We start from the raw sequence: 19,557 nt of genomic DNA, 5'->3' as shown, positions 1-19,557 counted from the left end.
TTCTGGAATCACCCTGTTGCTGGAGACTTGATGAGTAGATGCATTAGTGCCTGCCAAATGCTAATAAGGACACTAAGTGCAGGGGTATAGATAACAATGAGAAGAAGCAAGGAGCATGCTAGCTAACACACAGGCTGGATCCCTTACCCTCAAATTTGAACAGAAGCCTCACTACTTAGTAGCTGAATGACCTTTCCAATCTGCCTGCCTTGCAGGAATGAGAATATTCCAAAGCCGTGGTTCTCAACCTTCCTAATGCTGCAACCCATACCCATAAAATTATTTCCATTGCTACTTCATAACTGTAATTTTGTTTCTGTTATGAATCATGATGTAAATATCTGATATGCAGGATATCTGATATGCAACCCCATGTGAAAGGGTCATAAAACTCCCCCAGGAGTCCTAACCCACAGGTTGAGAAGCGCTGGTCTAAAGAGACGCCTGTGCTCCTTCCTCCCTTTGGCTATCAGATCATTGAAACCGTGGACCCCCAAAATGTTAATTTCCCCAAGAATCTCAAGCTAGGAGAAGATAAAGGCTAAAGCCGGAGACCAACCACAGGGGGAACTTGTCTCCCTGAAAGAGATTTACAACTTTTCAGAACACCTTGCAGGAGAAATTGGAGCCAAAACAATGATGGAGCAGTGGTGGACAGGACCACACCTTGAGCAAGACTGCTTAGCTATGCATAACTCTAGCTCTCGACTTTAAAATAAGTGTCCTATCAGGGCCCCGAAGATGTACTTGGGTGGGTCAGTGGATGGATGTTTTTGTCCCTCTTCCTAACGTGGCCGTTATTGACTAAAGCTCCTTTTTCTGCTTTTGACTATTACTTGTTTCGTTGGCATAGTTAGGACCAGGGGCCAAACCTAGCTTATTGGAGCTCTGGTGCCTAGGCTCTGACCTTTAATGACTCTACTCTGGTAACACCGGAAGCAAATCAACTCTCTTTTTTCTTTTGTGCTAAGCTCTCTACACCGTCGACATCCTCGGCCCTATTTAAGTTCTTTACAGGAGGGATTCCCGACAAGCAAACGCAGATGCATCTCCTCCTCTCTGGCAGGCCAGCAGCAGGTGTCAGCGGCCGGCAGCCGCATGCGCATGCGCGACCCAAGTCGGAGCGTGTACCACGCGTGCGCAGACTGTCTGTCATGGCGGCCTCCTGAGTTCCACGGCGAGGGATTCGTGCGGGACTCCAGCCCAGCGTCATGGCGGGTAAGCGCCCGGGAGAAGCGGCGGGACTGGGCAGGACCTAGGGAGCATCCTGGCTTTGGGAGCCAAGCTTCCACGACCTTGAAGCCCGAACCCTAATCCCTCCCTCAGCCTCAGTTTCCCCTCCTCTGTGGGACCTCTTCTCGGCTTCCGTACTGAGTGAGGCCGACCCACTTGGTGTGGGACTCGGAAGGGGAGGAGAGACGGACTCTAAGGCTAGCCTACAGGTCAGTGGCCGGCCGGGAAGGGAGGAGGTCCCTGGACCCACGCCACTCTGCGCATGGCCAGCCTTTTCTCGCACCCCTGCACCCTGAGCGCTCCAGCTTCCTGGCTTTCCCCTATCCAGCTCCTAATTCTTGATTGGTTTGGGGAACAACACTGCAGGCCCTTAAAGAAATTGGTGGGAATCCGGCTCCGCAGTCTTCCAAGAGCCTAGAACACTTCCTAGCTCCCCTACAGGGATGAATTTGCAGCCTGCAACCTGGGGCTACTTTTTCAGTAGTCCCCAAGAGGAATCAGAAAACACCCCCAGCCCTGACATTCCCTGGTGGAAACTGCATCTGCTGTTTCTAAGTAGAGAAACTGGCCCAAGTCTTTATCCATCTTCCCAGCACCCTCTTCTATAACCATGACACTAGAGTTGTATATTGTTTACTGCTGATCCCTGAAAGGGCTGCTTGTCTCATTTAATCCTCACAGAGGCCCCCAAATAGACAGGAGTGCCGCTCTATTTCCAGAATGCTGATTCCCAGGAGAGTCCCATAAAGGAGATTCTCCTGGCCTGGGACTTCCATCTTAGCCATATTTTCTGGGAAGCCTGCTTAGTTGAGACTTTTAAGTGGAAGAAATTGACTACAAATTAGCAATAAATTTCTTCTCCATCTATATGTAAGACAATTTTGTCTTTGTAATAATTCCCATTTTCAGAAAGCGCAATGAGCATTCATTCCCTGGGGTATAGTTTTTTGGGTTTTGTTTGTTTGTTTGTTTTATTCCAGCAAAAGTGCACCATAGCAACAGATGCTATCCTTTTATTCATGTTCAACGTTGCCAAAGACAGCAGAGAGGTTTTTTTTGTTTTGTTTTGTTTTGTTTTTTTTAACCAAAGCACTCTAGGCAGGAGGCTTGTCTTTCCTCCAGAACCAGGGGAGCCAGCCTACCTCAAACCAGTCGGTTGGTTGAGGCTAGGCTGTGTTTCCTCTGCTTGCATCTTGTCTGATTTTTGTTGCCAGTGGTTTTGCTGATGGCTGAACACTTCCTCCATGTCATTCATGTGAAATCCAGCTTTAGTTTGCCTGATTCCCAGCCTCTGTTCACAACCTGCTTGTTTTGCTGGCTTATGTTGTGAAGGAGAGAGCAAGCTTGGAGAACAGCTTTCTGTATTGGTATCTTTGCCATTCCCTGGCAGTCATCTGAATACAGGAGCTCCAGCTGTGGGTAGTTGGAGCATGAAGACGTCTGAATTATGATAGTAAAATTAAAATGTTTCTGTCTTCCAGTTGGCAAACATGGAGGTCCCAAAAGGTTTGATAACACACAGCTAGTACATACACGGGTAGGACCTGTTCCTGTAGGCAGCAGTTAAGGTCAGGTTGAAGTCAAACACTTGAAACCAACCTCAGAGCAAAGAAGCTGCCGCTGTCTTACACCTGTTGTGATTGAAGGACTGTACAGCGCTTTACCCCCGTCTCTCCCCACCCCAGCACTGTCCAGGCTTCTGAGACTTCCTTTGGCCACCTGGTTGGATGACTCTAGTGTTCCCTCTAGGATCCAGCATCCTGAACACCTGCTCTTCCCTCTCAGGTGCATCCCAGGAGTAACATGGGCCAGCCATGGATGAGGTTACTTTCAAAAGTGACACTGTGCTATCAGATGTCCACCTGTACACCCCCAACCAGAGACACCTCATGGTGCGGCTGAATGGCATGGGACAGCCAGGTAAGGTCCAGGCCTGGGGCTTGGGGCCTGGTGGGGCCCACTTTATCTTCTCTCTCTTTCTCATTCTTCTTTTGGGGTTAAAGACTGGATTGTTTTGAACTGTTGTCTTTTTGGGGGGTAGGGGGAGTCACCTTTTTTTTTTATTAAAATTTTATTGCCAAAAAACTGACTAAACAAGAGTCACACACCAAATTTAACCAGACCCAAAGTCTACACATTTCAGTGAACTTTCATACAGTTAGCCATTCTGTGTATTTCTATACAGAATAGCCATTCTGAAGCTGTAAAGCTTCACATTGGATTTTATGATTTTACTATCAAGTGATTTCTCTTTCTCCCCCACTTATCCTCCACCGAAAACAAAACAAAAACAAAAAAAATCCATATACAGTTCAAGCTACAACAACAACAAACTTGGTTTTCTTTAGTGAATCAGGTTCCTTATCTACATTCAGTGTGTCAGCTAAGTGTGCTTCCTTCACTGAGAAGCTGCTGAGTGTCACACCCTGACCTAGCACAGGAATGCACAATTGAGTGAGTCCCCAGTCCATGCAGGGACGACGCCAGGGCTGAGTGTGACCGTAGGTCCCAGTCACCCTCATCCTGTGCCTGGCTGCTCTGTTCCCTTCCTCCTTAGCTTCCCGTCATTTCCTCTACACAGCCTTGCTGGCTCCTCTTCCTCCAGCCAAGCATAGCTTTCAAAAATGCAAACCCAGCCACAGCACTGCCCTGACTTGGATGCCCCTTGGTCCCCCACGGCTCTAAGGAACATGTGGCCCTCTACTGGGCCTAAGAGCCTTAGTCAGTGTGCCCAGCCTAGTCATCCTCCCCTCCTTGATCTCTGCCACCTTCACCTCCATATGTCCCTCAGTTCTGCACCACTTTCCTCCTTCTCAGCTGTGACCCCTGGGGTATCTCTGTAGGCCTCACAGCCACCGTCCCTAGTCAGTTACTCAGCATTCATTCATTGTTGGGTGTCCCAATTTGGATAACATTATACCAGGCATTGGCAAACTGCAGCCTGTGTGGCCAACCAGGCCCTGCTTTGTTTTTATAACATTCTGTTGAAACACCCCCAGGCCTGCTTGTTTGTGTGTTTTTATGACTACAGACAGTTGGGTAGTTGCAGCAGAGATCATATGGCTCAGAGAGCTTAGGCTATTTGTTTCTTGACCTACTGAAGAAAAGATTTGCTGGCCCTAGCCGTACATGGTTGCCACTGTGTGTCACAGTCTGTAATTATCCTGTTTACTTTACTACCCTAAGATGCTGCATTCTACTTGTATCCCCAGCACTTAAAATTGTACTCGGCACAGTCGACAGTCAGTGCATGTTTGTTGAGTGGGTGGGTGGGTAAATGAATAGATGGATGGGTAAGATGAATGAAAAGATAAGTGGGTAGATGATAGGTGATGGGTGAGTGGATGGATGAGTAGATGGATGGACAAATGGGTAAATGAGTGGGTGAAATGAATGAATGGACAGGGTGGGTAGATGAATTGATATATGGATGGGTGGCAGGTAAGTAGATGGATGGACAGTGGTAGATGGTTAAGATGGGTGATGGATGGGTGGGTAGATGACTAGATAATAGAAGGATACATGGGATAAGTGGATGGCTGGATGGACGAATGGGTACATAAGTAAAATATGGAAGGGTAGATGAAAAAATGATGGGTGGATGAATAGACGGGTAGTTAGGTAGATGGATGCTTAAAACTTGGTGTGGGGTGTGATACTATAGGAGACTGAAGGAGGGTCAGCTGACTGAGCACTAAAAGCTAGGAAGGATCTGTCTCAAAGAGCTAAGGAAGACATTCCAGAAAGAGGAAACGGCTACACAAAGGCAGCAAGAACTGCCATCAGGTCTTGCCATTGTCCCCAGCTCCTCAATGATGTTCACAGGGCAATTTTCCTAGAGAAGATGGTGAACAGTGAGCTGGGCCTAATGTAAAGTCAGGTGAGGGAACAGAGGTAGAGAGGACTGGGGACACTGAGCCAGCCTCTGTGGTCACTGGTGTTGGCCTTGGCTAGCTTACGGTAGATGCCCTTATTCCTGGGATGCAAGGGGAATCAGGCTCAGAGCAAACAGGTGCCTGACCCAGCCTAGTACTGAACATTCTGAAGTCCTCGCTCTTTTTGTCTCTGGCACATGCACTTACTAAAATCTGTATCAGTGACTTTCTGGCCACCTGGTGGTGAGGGATGGCCCGTGTTTTTGTCCTGATGTCTTTAAGAAGCTGCTGAAGCACCAGGCAGCCTGGGTTTATTGCCTTGGCCACTTTCCCAGTTCACTCACCTCCGAGCCTCAGTGTCCATGTCTATGAAATGAGCTGGTAGACTATCTTCATGGTGACTCTGCAGTTAGTCACATGACACAGGCCAGGTGCCTGCACAGACACTCAGCAGAGGCTGCTCCATCAGGGAGCTGCTACCTCGGCCTCCCAGATGGTCACTGCTGAGTCCAACAAGCCTCTGCTGCTGCTCCATCTGCACACCCCCACTAGCCTTTAAAAGTATCTCCAGTTGAGCTGGGCATGTGACGCAGTTGGTAGAGTGCTTGCCTAGCACACACACACACAGCCCTGGGTTTGAACCCCAGCACCACATAAAACTGGGCGTGATGGTGCTTGTGTATGATCCAAACACTGGGTGGTAAAATCAGGAAGATCAGAATTTGAAGGTCACCCTCAACTACATAATGAGTTTGAGGCTAACCTGGGCCACAAGGGACTCCGTCTCTGAAGAAAAATTAAGTGTCTCCAGTTAGCAGTCTGACTTCTCAGAGAGGAGACAGACAGAGCCTTGGCATTGCTCACTTTGTTTTTGTCTCGCTTACAGTCTTCCTGTCCCAGTTCAAGCTCCTGTGGAGTCAGGACTCTTGGACAGACTCGGGGGCTGAGGACAATGGTCCCAGAGATGTCTCCACACAGGAGATGCCTCTTGCTGGGTCAGGAAGTGGCCACAGTCATGAGGATTTGTCCCTCCAGGCTGGCGATGACATCACCATCCAGGAAGGGTTGAGTGTTCCCCTGGATGAGGATGGGGACCTAGATGTGGTGCGAAGGCCACGGGCTGCTTCTGACCCCAACCCAGCAGAGCCTGCAAGAGACAAGGTACATCCCATGATTCTAGCACAGGAGGAAGATGACCTCATGGGAGATCGGGCACAGGAGAGCGGCCCCCACGACATCATCAAAATAGGTAAATAAAGGTCTTGTTCTCTGGCCACCAAGGCAGTGTCACAGTGGCTGGTGGTGCACAACAGAGCTGTGGGTATCAGCTCTGAGTTCAGACGTGGCTCTAGTGAGCTGGGAATAGGTGATGCCCCAGCCAACAGAGTCTGTTCCAAACCTGTGGATCTTCTCTTGCTCAGGACTCATCACTGGTTCCCCATTGCCCTGGGGATGGAATCTAGATGACTCAACTTAAAAGCTGGGTGACATAGTCCCCACTCACTTCTCACCACCATTGACCTTATGACCCCAGACTTTTACATGTTCTTCTCCCTTCTGGGTCTCTGCTGGGCTGCACTTTCATCCTTGAGTGCTTGCTACCAACCTCTACTTTCTAGCACATTCCTAAGTGGCCCAGGTCCCAGCTCAGGTACCACTTCCTCCAGAAAGCTCTCTCCTGCTTCTGGCTCCCATGTTCTCTAACCCAGTGCACAGGAGTGAGAGTCAGAACAGTTTGTGGGATGCTTGGCTGGCCTCCATGGAAACAGGAAGCCCTAGGAAATGCAGCAGCCAGAGTGTGGAGTAGAGAGGGGTGTCAGTTCACAGCAACCTGGCGTGGGCCAATCAAATGGTGGGAGCTGGTAGCAGTGGGCAATGAGAGGGAGAGGTGATACCGCCCAGTTAGGGGTTTTGACAGACCCTCATTGATGAACTGGGAGTCCTGCTTGGGCTCAACAGGCAGAGCAAGGGTCTAAGGACCCCAGGTGGTGTGTGACACTGTTTCTAGGAAGACGTGAACAAATGTCTGCCATCCCAGATCAAACCAATGACAGACCAAAGGGAGGATACCATCCAAGTCTACCTTAGTGAGCCAGTGGGCTGTACTGGGTTTACTTACAAGAGTATGGGTGAAGGGTTTCTTACAGAAGTGACTGCAGACAGCTGCATCTCTGAAGCCTACCCCACCCGAAACTGCAACCCTGGAGCTCACTGCCCAGGACGGATGTGTGCTGTTGACTCAGGAGTGACAGCTGCCCACCCCTATCTACCATCTAATATTTATTGCCTCTGGTAGTCCTGGGGGCCACCAGGAATCAAGGCACACCTACTCCGAAATGCTTGCACCATTAACAGAAGACCAATAAATCTATAATTAGCATGGGTGCTTTCAGTCCCTTGATTTAATTTGGTTTTTTTTTTATTTTTTTAAAGATTTATTTATTTATTATGTATACAGTGTTCTATCTGTACATATCCCTGCAGGCCAGAAGAGGGCACCAGGTCTCATTACAGATGGTTGTGAGCCACCATGTGGTTGCTGGGAATTGAACTCAGGACCTTTGGAAGAGCAAGCAGTACTCTTAACCCCTGAGCCACCTCTCCAGCCCCTTAGTTTGGTTTCTATTGCTGTGATAAACACCATGATCAAAAGCAACTCCAGGAAGAAAGGCTTTATTCAGTTTATGTGTCTGGTCACTGTCCATCACTGAGGGAAATCAGGGCAGGAACCAGGGAGGAACACTGCTTTTTGGCTTGCTTGTAGGCTTATATTTAGCTGCCTTTCTTGATTATTGATATAATAAAGCCCAGCCACTATGGGCAGCACTAACCATGGGCAGGTGGTCGTGGACTGTCTAAGAAAGGGGAGCAAGCCAGTAAGCATCATTCCTCCAGAGTCTGCTTCAGGCACTGCCTCTAGGTTATATGCCTGCCCTGACTTCCCCTTATGACGGACTGTGATGTAGAGGTATAAACAAAAGAAGTTGGCTTTGGTCAGTGTTTTATCACAGCCCTGGGAAAGTAAACTAGGATGCTTCCCTCCCCTCCAGGACTAGAGTAACAGAGTGTGTGGTCCCACAGTGACTCTGGCTTCCAGTGAGCATGTGCCAGGAACACTGTCTTACAAGCTAAGGACAAATTCCTACCAGGAAGGTGGGGAATATGGCGGCCTCCCCAGCTGCCCCTCCCACTCTTTCCTGGGGCCTTGGGTCTTCAGAGGTGGAAGTTCTCTCTCAGTCAGGGGTCTCGCCTGCCCCAGGACAGCATTGTTTCTGAAGTGGTGATTCTTGGTTGTCAGCATCACCACCACAGTTGACATGGGCTGGGCTCACGTTTTGCAGAGCTGGGTCATCCACCCTTCACGATGCAGACAGCCTTGGGCCTGCCGGATCCCTCAGCTGAGGCTTGTCCAAGGAGTCAAGAATGCAGCTCCCACAGGGTGCTAGTGATAGATTAGCCGCCTTAAAAACTTTTGGTTTAAAATCCTCTTTTGTTTCCACCTGACTTTAGAAAAACATCACGACACATTTGGACTTAAAATGGTTTTTTCTTGAGCTGTTCATTTCCCTGGCCCAGCTCCGGCCCTCAAGTGTGTGAGGGTTGGGGACATTGATGAGATCAGCAGTTTCTAACCATCGCTGATCCCGCCCCTTGTAAAGCCTAGGCTGGTTGTACCCTGCGCAAGGACAGAGTTATCTGTGCTCATGCAAAGGAACTGGGGCCCAGGCTCCAAGATGCTGAGTGTCAAGTCACCCTGTGGGAGGGTGAAAACGCCAGCGCTTGTGAGGGGCTGCATGACCACAGAGCCCATGTTCTCCTCAAGGGTCCATACTCTCCAAACTCGGGGCTTGAACTTGTCTCATCTATAAAATGGGGGTGACCAGATCCAACAGAGTCTCAGGGTGTGAGCCCAGGCTGGCTCATGGGTGTCCATACACATGTTCAATGAAGGAATGTGACATTGAGAGGTTGGTGGGTGACGTTTTGTTCTGATTCCCAGCTGGTGGCACACGTTGAGCCCCAGCATGCCTTTTACCCTTCTGAGATGAATCTAGATTGCTCGGTCACTTCCAACCACAGCCCAAGTGGAGACAGTCACTGTTTGAGTTTTGTTCTTGTTTCGTGTGTGTGTGTGTGTGTGTGTGTGTGTGTGTGTGTGTGTGTGTGTGTGTGCGCGCGCGCGGGGAGGTCAGAGGACAACTCTGTAGAGCTAGTTCTCTCCTCCCCCCTTACGTGGGTCCTGGGATTGGACTCAGGTTGTGAGGCTTGCAGAACAAGCGCCTTTGCCTGAGGAGCCACCTCACAGGCCTTGTTTTGTTTGTCTCTTAGAAGGGCCTCACTGTTTAGTCTAAACTGACCCCGATCCTGCTAAGACTACAGGTGTGAACTGCCATACCCAGCTTGATCCTCAGTTTTTGTTCCGAGACTGTATTTTAGTTTGTGTGAGTATGGCAGGCTCTGGAAACTTCTCTGCTGTGTTTCTTTGTTTTAACCTCACACAGCTCATTTGTAAACATTTAATACATAGTGAGCCCCAGGCCAACCTGGGCTGCACTGTGAGACTCCATCTCAAAAAAAAGGAAACAGGAGTGAGTTCTAATGTAGTGGCCGAGACAGTGTTGTCCGGTGTTTCTTTTTCTCCTTCAGCTCCTGTTTCCATTCCTTCCAACCATCAGAATTCTGTTCTGAGATATTTTGGAATTCAGAGTGTATACCAACCACTCTGCTCATGAACTTTCCTTTTTTTGGGTTTTTGAGACAGGGTTTCTCTGTGTAGCCCTGGCTGTCCTGGAACTCACTTTGTAGACCACGCTGGCCTCGAACTCACAGAGATCACCTGCCTCTGCCTCCCGAGTGCTGGGATTAAAGGCATGCACCACACCCAGCTTCTCCTGAACTTAAGAAAAAAAAAGATATAAATTGAAACTTACTGTGTTAGCTTCTGGTGCAGTTGTAAGCATAAGAAAATATTTTGGAAGTAGCTATAATTATTAGCATGTAAATATATTTCAGTTTTAAGGTGGCAGTTCACATAGTATGATACATGTGTGGACTTTAGCTGGGTTCAGACCTGATGTGCCCCCTGGTCCCTGGGCCACACACCTGGCCTCAGTGATGCTCCATCTGGCAGCATAGTCCAAGCCTCTGCTTTTCTTTTGGTCATTTACTTTGCCGCCCAGCCAGCCAGACTGTCACACTGCCGCTCCCTCTTGTCTTCTGCCTGCCTCTGTTTCACCATGGACCTTTCTCTCTTGGTTTCTGTCCTGTCCAGAGCATACCATGGCCACGCCCCTGGAGGATGTTGGCAAGCAGGTGGGTAGGCCCTGTTCACTTCTTGTGGCCCCTGAGGGTCTCTCAGAGCCTCAAGTCACCTGTGGCTCTATGTCCTCTGTCTTGCAGGTGTGGCGGGGCGCCCTGTTCCTGGCAGACTATATCCTGTTCCGAAGGGACCTCTTCCAGGGACGCACCGTGCTGGAGCTTGGGGCAGGCACTGGGCTTGCCAGCATTGTGGCAGCCACCATGGCACACACCGTTTACTGTACAGGTAACAACTCTGTGGCTCAGATGAGGGCTTGGTGGGCTCCACGATGTCTACCATCTGTCAAAATGAACAAGGTCACCAGGAGCTGGACACTGGCAGCTCCTGATTTCCCCAGCTTCCGTCCACCCTCCATTTTTTGTCCAAAAGGCCCTCAACACCCAGCCACCAGTGTCACCCTGTAGCCACAAGCCCACTGGGCATGAGGTGTCCGGTGCCCTTTCCTGGCTCAACCTCCAAGGAAGAGCAAAGATCCCAAGGAGCCCTAAGCTCTTCTCTTCACAGGGGTCACACTGGTTTATCATTTGTATCTGATGACAGAAACAGGACTTCTTCTTAGGAGAAAGTGTAAAACATAAAATGAAAATTACTCTTAATGTTACAGTCCCCAGAGTGATTCACCAGTATGCAATGTATTAGACACTGCTGTGGGCCAAGAGCAGATCCAGAGCACAAGGAGTCCTGACACCAGGGACTCACCAGGAAACCTACTTCTAACCATTCGTATGCGAATGTGTGCACATTTGTGTGTGTGTGTTACAGTCTATAATTTACCTTTTTTTTTTTTTTTTTTTTAGTTTTTTGGTTTTTTTCAAGATAGGGTTTCTCTGTGTAGCCTTGGCTGTCTGGAACTCACTCTGTAGACCAGGCTTGCCTCAAACTCACAGAGATCTGCCTGGTTTTGCCTCCTAATTGCTGGGATTAAAGGCGTGCACTACCGCCGCCGCCTGGCTTTTATTTGTGTTTTAAATTTGAGACAGTCTCACTATGTTTCCCAGTTGACCTGGAACTCACCTGCCTCTGCCTTCCAAAGTGCTAGGATAAAGGTGTACTCCACCATGCCCAACTTATTTTTAAATTATATATATTGAAGTATGTGCATATGAGGACAGGTGCCCTCAGAGGGCATCAGATCCCCTGGAGCTGGAATTACAATTGATTGTGAGCCATCTGATGTAGGTGCTGGGAACCAAACTTGGGTCCTCTGCAGGAACAGTGTGGTGGGCCAGAGAGATGGCTCAAAGATTGAGAGCACTGACTGCCCTTCCAGAGGACCCAGATTCAATTCCCAGCACCCACATGACAGGTTACAACTTCTGTAATTCTAAGATCTGACACCCTCACACAGACATATATGCAGGCAAAACACCAACACACATATAATAAAAATAAATAAATTAAAAAAAAACAATGTGGCATCTCAACCTCAGAGCCATCTTTTCATCACCCTTTAGTACATACTCTTAAGGAATAACTGAAATGTCTAGAAATAGTTACTATATACTATGCGAGTACACACACACATACACAGAGCCAAAAATCTTGAGAAATATTTCTTCAAGAGCATGTTCCTGTGTCCTTAAAAATTATTCTAGGTGTGACTTTTAATAACTAGATCATTTTTATCATTTTGTCATCCCTTGCCAGGCATTCTAATTATCCTGTGCTTTCTTACATTTTTCAATTGCAGCAGTGAGCACCTTTGTACCTCATCTGATAATCCTTACAGTGATGAGCTGATCCTCTGTGTGTCAAACTGATTACTGTTTTAATATTTAAATTTGAAATTACATCAGACTCACTCGGAAGTTCCTAAGATAATCCAGAATGTGTCATGTACCCTTCATCCAGCTTCCAGAGATGCTAACACCTTAAATGCCCGTAGCCCAGCAGTCTGGCTACTGGTGATGGCTCTCCATGAAAAACGATGAAGACGGTGTCTTAACAGACTGTGTGTCATGGTGCACCCTTCTGTCATTCCAGATGTCGGCACAGACCTCCTAGCCATGTGCCAACGAAACGTTGCCCTCAACAGCCACCTGGCTGCCACTAGAGGTGAGGGCCGGTATTGGGGGATGGGGAGCTTGGTGGGAGGCAACACTGTCACCCAGTGGGCACAGTGTTGGGGTGGCTTCCCTTTGCATCAGATGTTTCCTTGGAGCCTAGATGACCTGGTCTTGGGCACAGTGAAGCCCTGCTGACGTCCCTGGGCTGACAGACAAGTTCGTCCCCTCCTCCATGCATTTGCTCGTTCTGTTAGTGTTATCCTAGTCACACAGTCTTGAGTCATCTGCTAACCTGCCAGCCCCCGTAAGGTGGCCAGTTTCCGGGGATGGGGAGCAGGACTGATAGATGTTTATATTCCCTGTGTCTACAGAGTCACTGACACTGAGCACTGAAAACATGTGGGAAGAGAGGGGTGGGAAAGATAGCCGCTGGTCCAGTGGTGAGGACGGGTGGAGAGTCGGTGCTTTCCCATTGGTGTGCAGTTTGGGAGTGGTGCCTGCTCTTTTGCAGATGGTGTGATAAAGGTCAAGGAACTGGACTGGCTGAAAGATGACCTCTGCACAGGTGTGTGCTTCCTGCAGTGGTCCTGCTTCAGTGGCTCCTCTGTGGTACCCACAGTCCTGGCTGCCTCCACAGCCCCACATCCTGGGGGGGTCCCCTCCACAGGCTTCTGAGCCACAGCCATTCTCTTCCTCTTGCCACATGCTGGCCCTTAACCGCATGCTGCTGTTCACACCTCCCAGTGTCACTGTGGGGGATCAGTTCTCAAGGAGCAGAGATCAGTGCTCAGAGATGCCAGGCTGTGATCCAGGTCTGTGGCCTCTGGGTCCTAACAGCTTCCCAGAAAGCCCAGGGAGTGGCTGGGAGAGTTTAAATTCTTCCACAGACGTGTTAGACCTGATGCTTGCTACTTATACAGCAGCTTCTTTCTTCTTCCCTGTCAGTAAGGAAACTCTGACTGTCGCCTCCCGAGCACTCTGCTGTGACCTTGACCCAAGGCTTCCTGCCATCTTCTGAGAGGGGTTTTAGTAGGCCTTTCTGTAAACGCAGAGTGATGTAACCCGTTTCATGGTGTCACACAGTGAGTAAATTTGGGTGGTGGTAGACAGATAATGTTCTCACAGGGCTCCTGGCCAAGTGGCAAGGAAGGATGGAACCCACTTGCCCCTCACTGGTGGGAAGAGCGCCCCTTAACTGTAACCCTAAGGTGTAGGACATCCTGTCTCCAGCCGCCCCCCCCTCTCATCTTTCCTTCCTTCCTTCCTTCTCTTTTTTTTTTTAAAAAAAGGCCTCATTAGGTAGCTGCGGCTGGCCTGAAACTCAATATATAGATCAGGCTTGTCTGGAACTCACAAAGATCTGCCTGCCTCCTGATTGCTGGAATTACCAGAGTGTACCACCACACCCAGCTCAGCCTTGTCTCTTGTCCTGAAGCTTCCTTTGGTCAGTTTGCAATAAGAGCTGGTGGCCAGCAAAGGAAGGAATGGCCACTCAGTCTTCCCTTCTTTGGTAGATCCCAAAGTCCCCTTCAGCTGGTCCGAGGAAGACATCAGTGACCTGTATGATCACACCACTGTGCTGTTTGCAGCTGAAGGTGAGTGGTTCTCCGTCACCCTGTGTCCTTGTCATTACCTGTGTCTTACAGGATCCCCTCATGCAGAGAGCACACGCTCCTTGTGCTCACAGATCAGCAGTAGGGAAACCAGGAATGTTAAACACACAGGGTTTTCTCCTCAGCGGAGGAGTTGTAGACCTGGTTTCTGCCCAGAAACCTGGGAGTGGATGTGGTTAACAGCCTGCTGAACTGTATGTCTGTCGAGCCAGGACACACCCAGTCCCCCAGACTGTGCTGTTTATCCCTGGCTCTTCCTCCCTAGACCTTTACCTTGAGCACTGTTTCTCAGTCAGTAGAACCCTCCCCAGGGTGATGTCCCATGTCCAGATCTTCCCCTAGGCCCGTAAGCTATAGAACCGTTCTTATGGACAAGTACTTTGTCACATGCACTTGGCAGAAGAGTTTCGATGTATTCACTCCTTAAGCTTTATGTGGTAATTGTCACCAGGGAACCTTTTTCCAAAGTTATGCTGGACTTAAATATGTCTAAAATAAACTGCCCGGGGTCAGACTCTAGAAGTTTGAACCAACACTGGCTGACTAAGTCATGCTGAACTGGATTTCCTTCTCGCCTCACACGGATGTTACTTTGCCAGTCCTGGTGTTTGCAGAGACCCCAGATCCTCACCTGCTCTGATTGATTTCTTCAGAGATGTCAGATTAGCACCTGGAAGGCACCAGCAGCCCTAAGAATGGTTCGTTCAACTTCATCTTGATGAGTAAGATGGGAGCTGCTGTGGACAGACAGTGGGCAGCTGTGTTTCCCCAAAGTTACTCCCTCTTTACCAAGCTCCTGTTTCGTGTGGCTGTCGGTCCACAGCAGAATTGCAGAGACCTAGCTTCAGATCATTGCCAGTGTCCAAGCCGTGGAGGTGACTATAGGCTGAGACACACACACACACACACACACACACACACACACACACACACACACTTACTTCTGGGAAAATCAAATACTCATTGGTGCTCCATCTTTGTCCTTGTGAAGGTCTTAGCAAACACTGTCCAACCGTGAGGAGGCTGGCTCTGAAATGCCGTGGTCTGCCATGTGGAACAGCTAACAGTGTTTGCTGTGAGAGTCTCTAGCTGGGACTTAGAAAACTGTCTCACTACATCCTTAGAGACATCCTAGAAGCTCCCTTCCAGAACATTCCTCCTCAGCTGCTACTGTCTGTGATGATAAGGATCCGCTCCGTGGTGTTTCTGTGGGTCCCTCTGAGTAGGTCTCTCCCGAAGGTACACTTTTCCCCAATACCCCTCTCTCCCCAGTGTTCTACGATGATGACTTAACCGACGCCCTGTTTAACACGCTCTCCCGACTCGTCCACAGACTGAAAAATGCCTGCACCGCCATCCTGTCGGTGGAAAAAAGGTGAGCTCTGCTGCCCCGCAACCACACCCTCACTGTGGTATCACGGCATTCACTGTGTCTGTCATGCCCTGCTGTGTGCTGGGCTGGGGCTCACCCCTCATATCCATCCCTTCGTTTAGTCTGTGTTAAACTCTTACCAGGCACAGCCAGCCCGGCCCCATTTTCATATGGAGCAGGCAAGGCTGAGAGACACTGGAGTGCTGGTCTCCAAGCCACAGTGAGGTAGTGCCAGATGAGGACCTGCTGAGACCACACCCCTCACCGCTGGCCCACTTCCTGTCATCTTCCACATGCTAAGGCCATCATCATCAAGGCCTGCCATTAGTATCACTTACACTTTGTTTTTCCATGAAAAGGAAGTTTTCTTGTTCCTATGTCTTCTTTTTTTTTTTTTTTTTTTTTTTTTTTTTTTTTTTTTTTTTTGAGCTGAGGATCGAACCCAGGGCCTTGTGCTTGCTAGGCAAGCGCTCTACCACTGAGCTAAATCCCCAACCCCGTTCCTATGTCTTCAATGAAACTTAAAAATGAAAAAAAAAGAAATGGTTAGTAAAAATAGGAATGAAGGAATTCCTTTGTGGAAGCCACATATCCCTCCTCTTGTCTTTGTGCCCTCCACTAGGACCCCTGCAGAATATCTGCTTCAGCTTTGCCTCTTCCACACCAGATTTGAGTTCTGAGCTAAACATCCTTGGTTCTTGTCACAGTATTGTTTGTCCCAGTAACACCACGTTCCTCCTTCAGACACAGTGTCCAGTGGAAGCAGGGCCCCCATTTTGATCCTCACTCCATGGACTGTAAACAGGAGACTTAGAGCAGATGGGAAAAGCTGAACTCTGTAAAGGACGTGACAAGAGCTGTCGTTTGCCTGGCCATAGTGGCTCACAGCTGTTGTCCCAGCACTTGGGGGATTGAAACAGGAGAATCAGAAGCTCAAGGCCAGCCTGGGCTACATTGTGAATTCAGACCCTGTCTCAAAAAAACAAGCGACAACAACAAAAACACAAGAACCAAACGAAAGGTTGTTCATTTCATTTTGAGGAAAGAATTGTTATCTTTTCCAGATGTGTACAGACGTATTTGCTGGAGAAATGCTGGGATGTCTGGTATTTGCTTGTTGATGAGTGAGATAGGAGGGACTCTGGAAACATACGGGGACAGAGTGGCTGAGAGTCGGGAGTGGTGGAAGCTGCCAGTGGCTTCATGGCAGTTTGCTATGCAGTTCTTGTTACTTGGATGTTAGAGGTTTTTTACAATGAAAGGTTTGTAAAGAGAAAGAAGGGGTTGTGGAGATGGTTTAACAGGTAGAGCACTTGCTGGACAATGAGCATCCCCAGCACCCAGGAAAATGCCAAGTAGGTGTGGTGGCCTCCAGATTACAAACCCAGGTTCAAGTGAGAGAGACCTTGTCTTAGCATATAAAGAAGAAGAAAATGTCAGCCTGTGGCCTCCACACTTGGACATGCACACACATACCCTATAAATGCATGAACACACACAAACATAAGAACACACATGTATGCTGCACACACATGCAAAAAGAAAAAGACAGATGAACAGTCTGAATTCAAGATAATTCATTTTACAGATTCCCTTTTCCACAGCCTCTCGTTCCCCCTTCCCATAGATGGTACCCACAGCACCCAGCCAGCAAGTCTACCCTGGAATCCATTTGCAGCAACTCTTGAGATGGGCATCTGCCTTTCCAGAGTGTCATCTTGGCAGGTGACCTCAGCTCCCTAAAGCTACATCTGTGAGTGGAGCCGATAGCTATTCTGGAAACAGGCTTCTGTGCAGGCTCTGGAAGGAATTTGCTCACAGGCTGGGTGCAGAGGAGACACTTAAATCCAGACTCAAGGGCACTAAGTAGGAAGCAGGCTGTGAGGATGGATGCAGCAGAACCAGCCCTTCCTGGTCACGATGAGTGTGTTGCTGCTGGTCACTCCACAGGTTCAACTTCACACTCAGACACTTGGACGTCACATGTGAAGCCTACGATCACTTCCGTGCCTCCCTGGACTCTCTGGAGAAGCTGGCTGATGGCAGGTTGCGCTTCACGGTGGAGCCTGTGGAGGCCTCCTTCCCGCAGCTGCTCCTCTACGAGCGCATCCGACAGCTGGTAGATGCAGCCCCGTGAGGGTGGTGGGACACACAGCGATGGGCAGCCTTGCCGTCCCATCCATAGTCTGCCCAGGAGAGGCTGCAGATTTATCCCTGGGATCCCTGGGGGTTCGACCCGTTCTCAGTAGTCACCTGACCAGAGCAGCTCTGTAGCTGTCTCCTCTTCTTTCTCTATGGGCAGTTAAGACTCCAGAGGAAGCAGGAGGGGCAGGCATCAATTCCTTCCCCCTTGCTAAGACAAAGTGTATGGCCCAAGCAACGTCAGGAGGAAGGCTTATTCTGGATCACATTTTAAGAGGGCATAGTCATGTTGGGGAAGAAGAGGCCACAAGAGCAGATGGCAGCTGGTCACATTGCGCCCACCTTAGGAAGCAGTGAACAGGAAGTGGGTCCAGCCTGCACACAGTGACCCACTTCCTCTTCCTCCTGCAAGGCTCCACCTGCTCAAGGTTTCACCAGTGTAACCAGTGTATCCTAACCAGTGTATCCAGGTGGGGACCAAGTGTTCAGACACAGGATCCTGTAGGAGGCATTCCAAATTCAAGCCACAAAAAAGCAGGTCATCTGGGGAGCAGTAGGTCAGTGGGAAGGATCTGGGAGTTGTAAGGCAGGCCTGGGTGATGTTTGATGAAAGCAACAGACAGAAGGAGGTTTGTTCTGGCTCACAGTTTGAGGGCACCGTCCTCTCAGTGGGGAGGTCACAGCAGCAGGAGTGGGAGGCGGCTGGTCACATGCATCCAGTCAGGAAGCAGAGAGATGAATGCTTTTCCACAGCTGGCTTTCTCCCTTTTAAGTCAAGGGACCCAGCCCACAGTATAATGCCACCCACATTTAGGATGAGACTTATCACCTTAATTAACCCAATCTAGAAAGTCCATCACAGACGTGTGCAGAGGTTTGTCTCCTGGGTGACTGTAAGTCCTATCAATTGACAGTGTTAACCGTCATGCCAATGGCTACATCTGCTCTGTGGAGACGTTGCTGCTTCTCTGGCCAAGAACGAAGGCTCGCACCAGGCCCTTGATAATCCTACAGTTGTAACCAGCATGCGCTCAGTGCCACACACCTTTTGTCCGCTGTCTTAGCTAATGCACCCAGCCATCTTAGAGCCAAGGCACCTGCTATTACAGCTTTTAAACCCAGCACTCAGAGTAAACTTGAAAACTCAAAATTACCCTGAAAATTACCAGGAGCTGGAGTCACAGAAGCCCGTCTGGCATCTCTTGTTCTCTCTGCCTTTTGGCTGTGGAGATCAGGCCTCATTCTCAGGAGAAGGGGGGAGATGGTGGCAGAGGGAGGGGCCCAGCTTTCTCACGCTCCTTTGTCCCTTCTTAGGAAATGGAGTAGCTGCAGACCACAGTGACTAAGGTCCCCAAAATGGCAAGACTGAGGCCACTTGCTGCCATTCCTTCAGTCCCTCGTGACCATGTGACATACCACTATCCCTTTGGCTAGTTCCAGACTTAGTCTGCACAGCCACTGTGCCACCGTGTAATGGCCAGCACCTCGAAGACAGGAAGGAGCCCCCGTGCCTGCCCTGGTGTCTCTGCTCTGTGAATCCTCAGACCCTTTCATTTCTGTGTGTTGCAGGAGCTCTGGAAGATCGTAGTGGAACCAGCAGCATGAGTCACCTCTGAAAGGTGTGACTTCTTGACGGTTGTCAATATGTTTCAAATAAAAACAAACCCTCTGTGCACTGAGATACTGTCATTTTAAACACAGGGAGAGGCCCTTGCAGGAACCAAGCTGATCTCCTGGGATCCATCACTACCTGCAGCAATAGCCCAGAAATACTGTTGCTCGCAGTGTGGTGGCTTAGCTGTCTCGGGCCTGTCACAGCTCCCAGGCACTCCCGAGCCACTTGGTCAAAGTCAGCAAGTGTTCTGTGTGGCTGCACTCTGGTTGTTTCTGTGGTGAACTTCCTGTGGGGTGGGACCAGCACTCTGGTTGTTTCTGTGGTGAACTTCCTGTGGGGATGGGACCAGCACTCTGGTTGTTTCTGTAGTGAACTTCCTGT

The 19,557-nt window shown here is 49.4% G+C and overlaps 1 protein-coding gene across 2 annotated transcripts; it reads left to right on the top strand.

Moving 5' to 3' along the window:
• The first annotated feature begins 1,124 nt into the window (after nt 1-1,124).
• Mettl22 (methyltransferase 22, Kin17 lysine) lies at nt 1,125-19,240 on the top strand. Of its 2 annotated transcripts, XM_059270044.1 has the most exons (11): nt 1,125-1,218; nt 3,019-3,153; nt 5,995-6,357; nt 10,381-10,421; nt 10,509-10,653; nt 12,412-12,483; nt 12,946-12,999; nt 13,949-14,029; nt 15,320-15,422; nt 17,370-17,538; nt 19,131-19,240. In XM_059270044.1, exons 2-11 carry the CDS (start codon nt 3,048-3,050, stop codon nt 19,164-19,166), a joined length of 1,170 nt encoding a protein of 389 aa, XP_059126027.1. In that variant the 5' UTR covers nt 1,125-1,218; nt 3,019-3,047; the 3' UTR covers nt 19,167-19,240. The 2 variants fall into 2 exon arrangements, with proteins under 2 accessions (XP_059126027.1, XP_059126028.1); XM_059270045.1 differs by lacking the exon at nt 1,125-1,218 and having other exon boundaries at nt 3,027-3,153; nt 6,144-6,357.
• The last annotated feature ends 317 nt before the right edge of the window (nt 19,241-19,557 follow it).

Source organism: Peromyscus eremicus, chromosome 8a (genome assembly GCF_949786415.1).
Source record: "Peromyscus eremicus chromosome 8a, PerEre_H2_v1, whole genome shotgun sequence".
In the NCBI taxonomy this organism is placed as follows: domain Eukaryota; kingdom Metazoa; phylum Chordata; class Mammalia; order Rodentia; family Cricetidae; genus Peromyscus; species Peromyscus eremicus.
The sequence above is the reverse complement of the archived record's forward strand: the minus strand, read 5'-3'. Positions and strand labels throughout refer to the sequence as shown.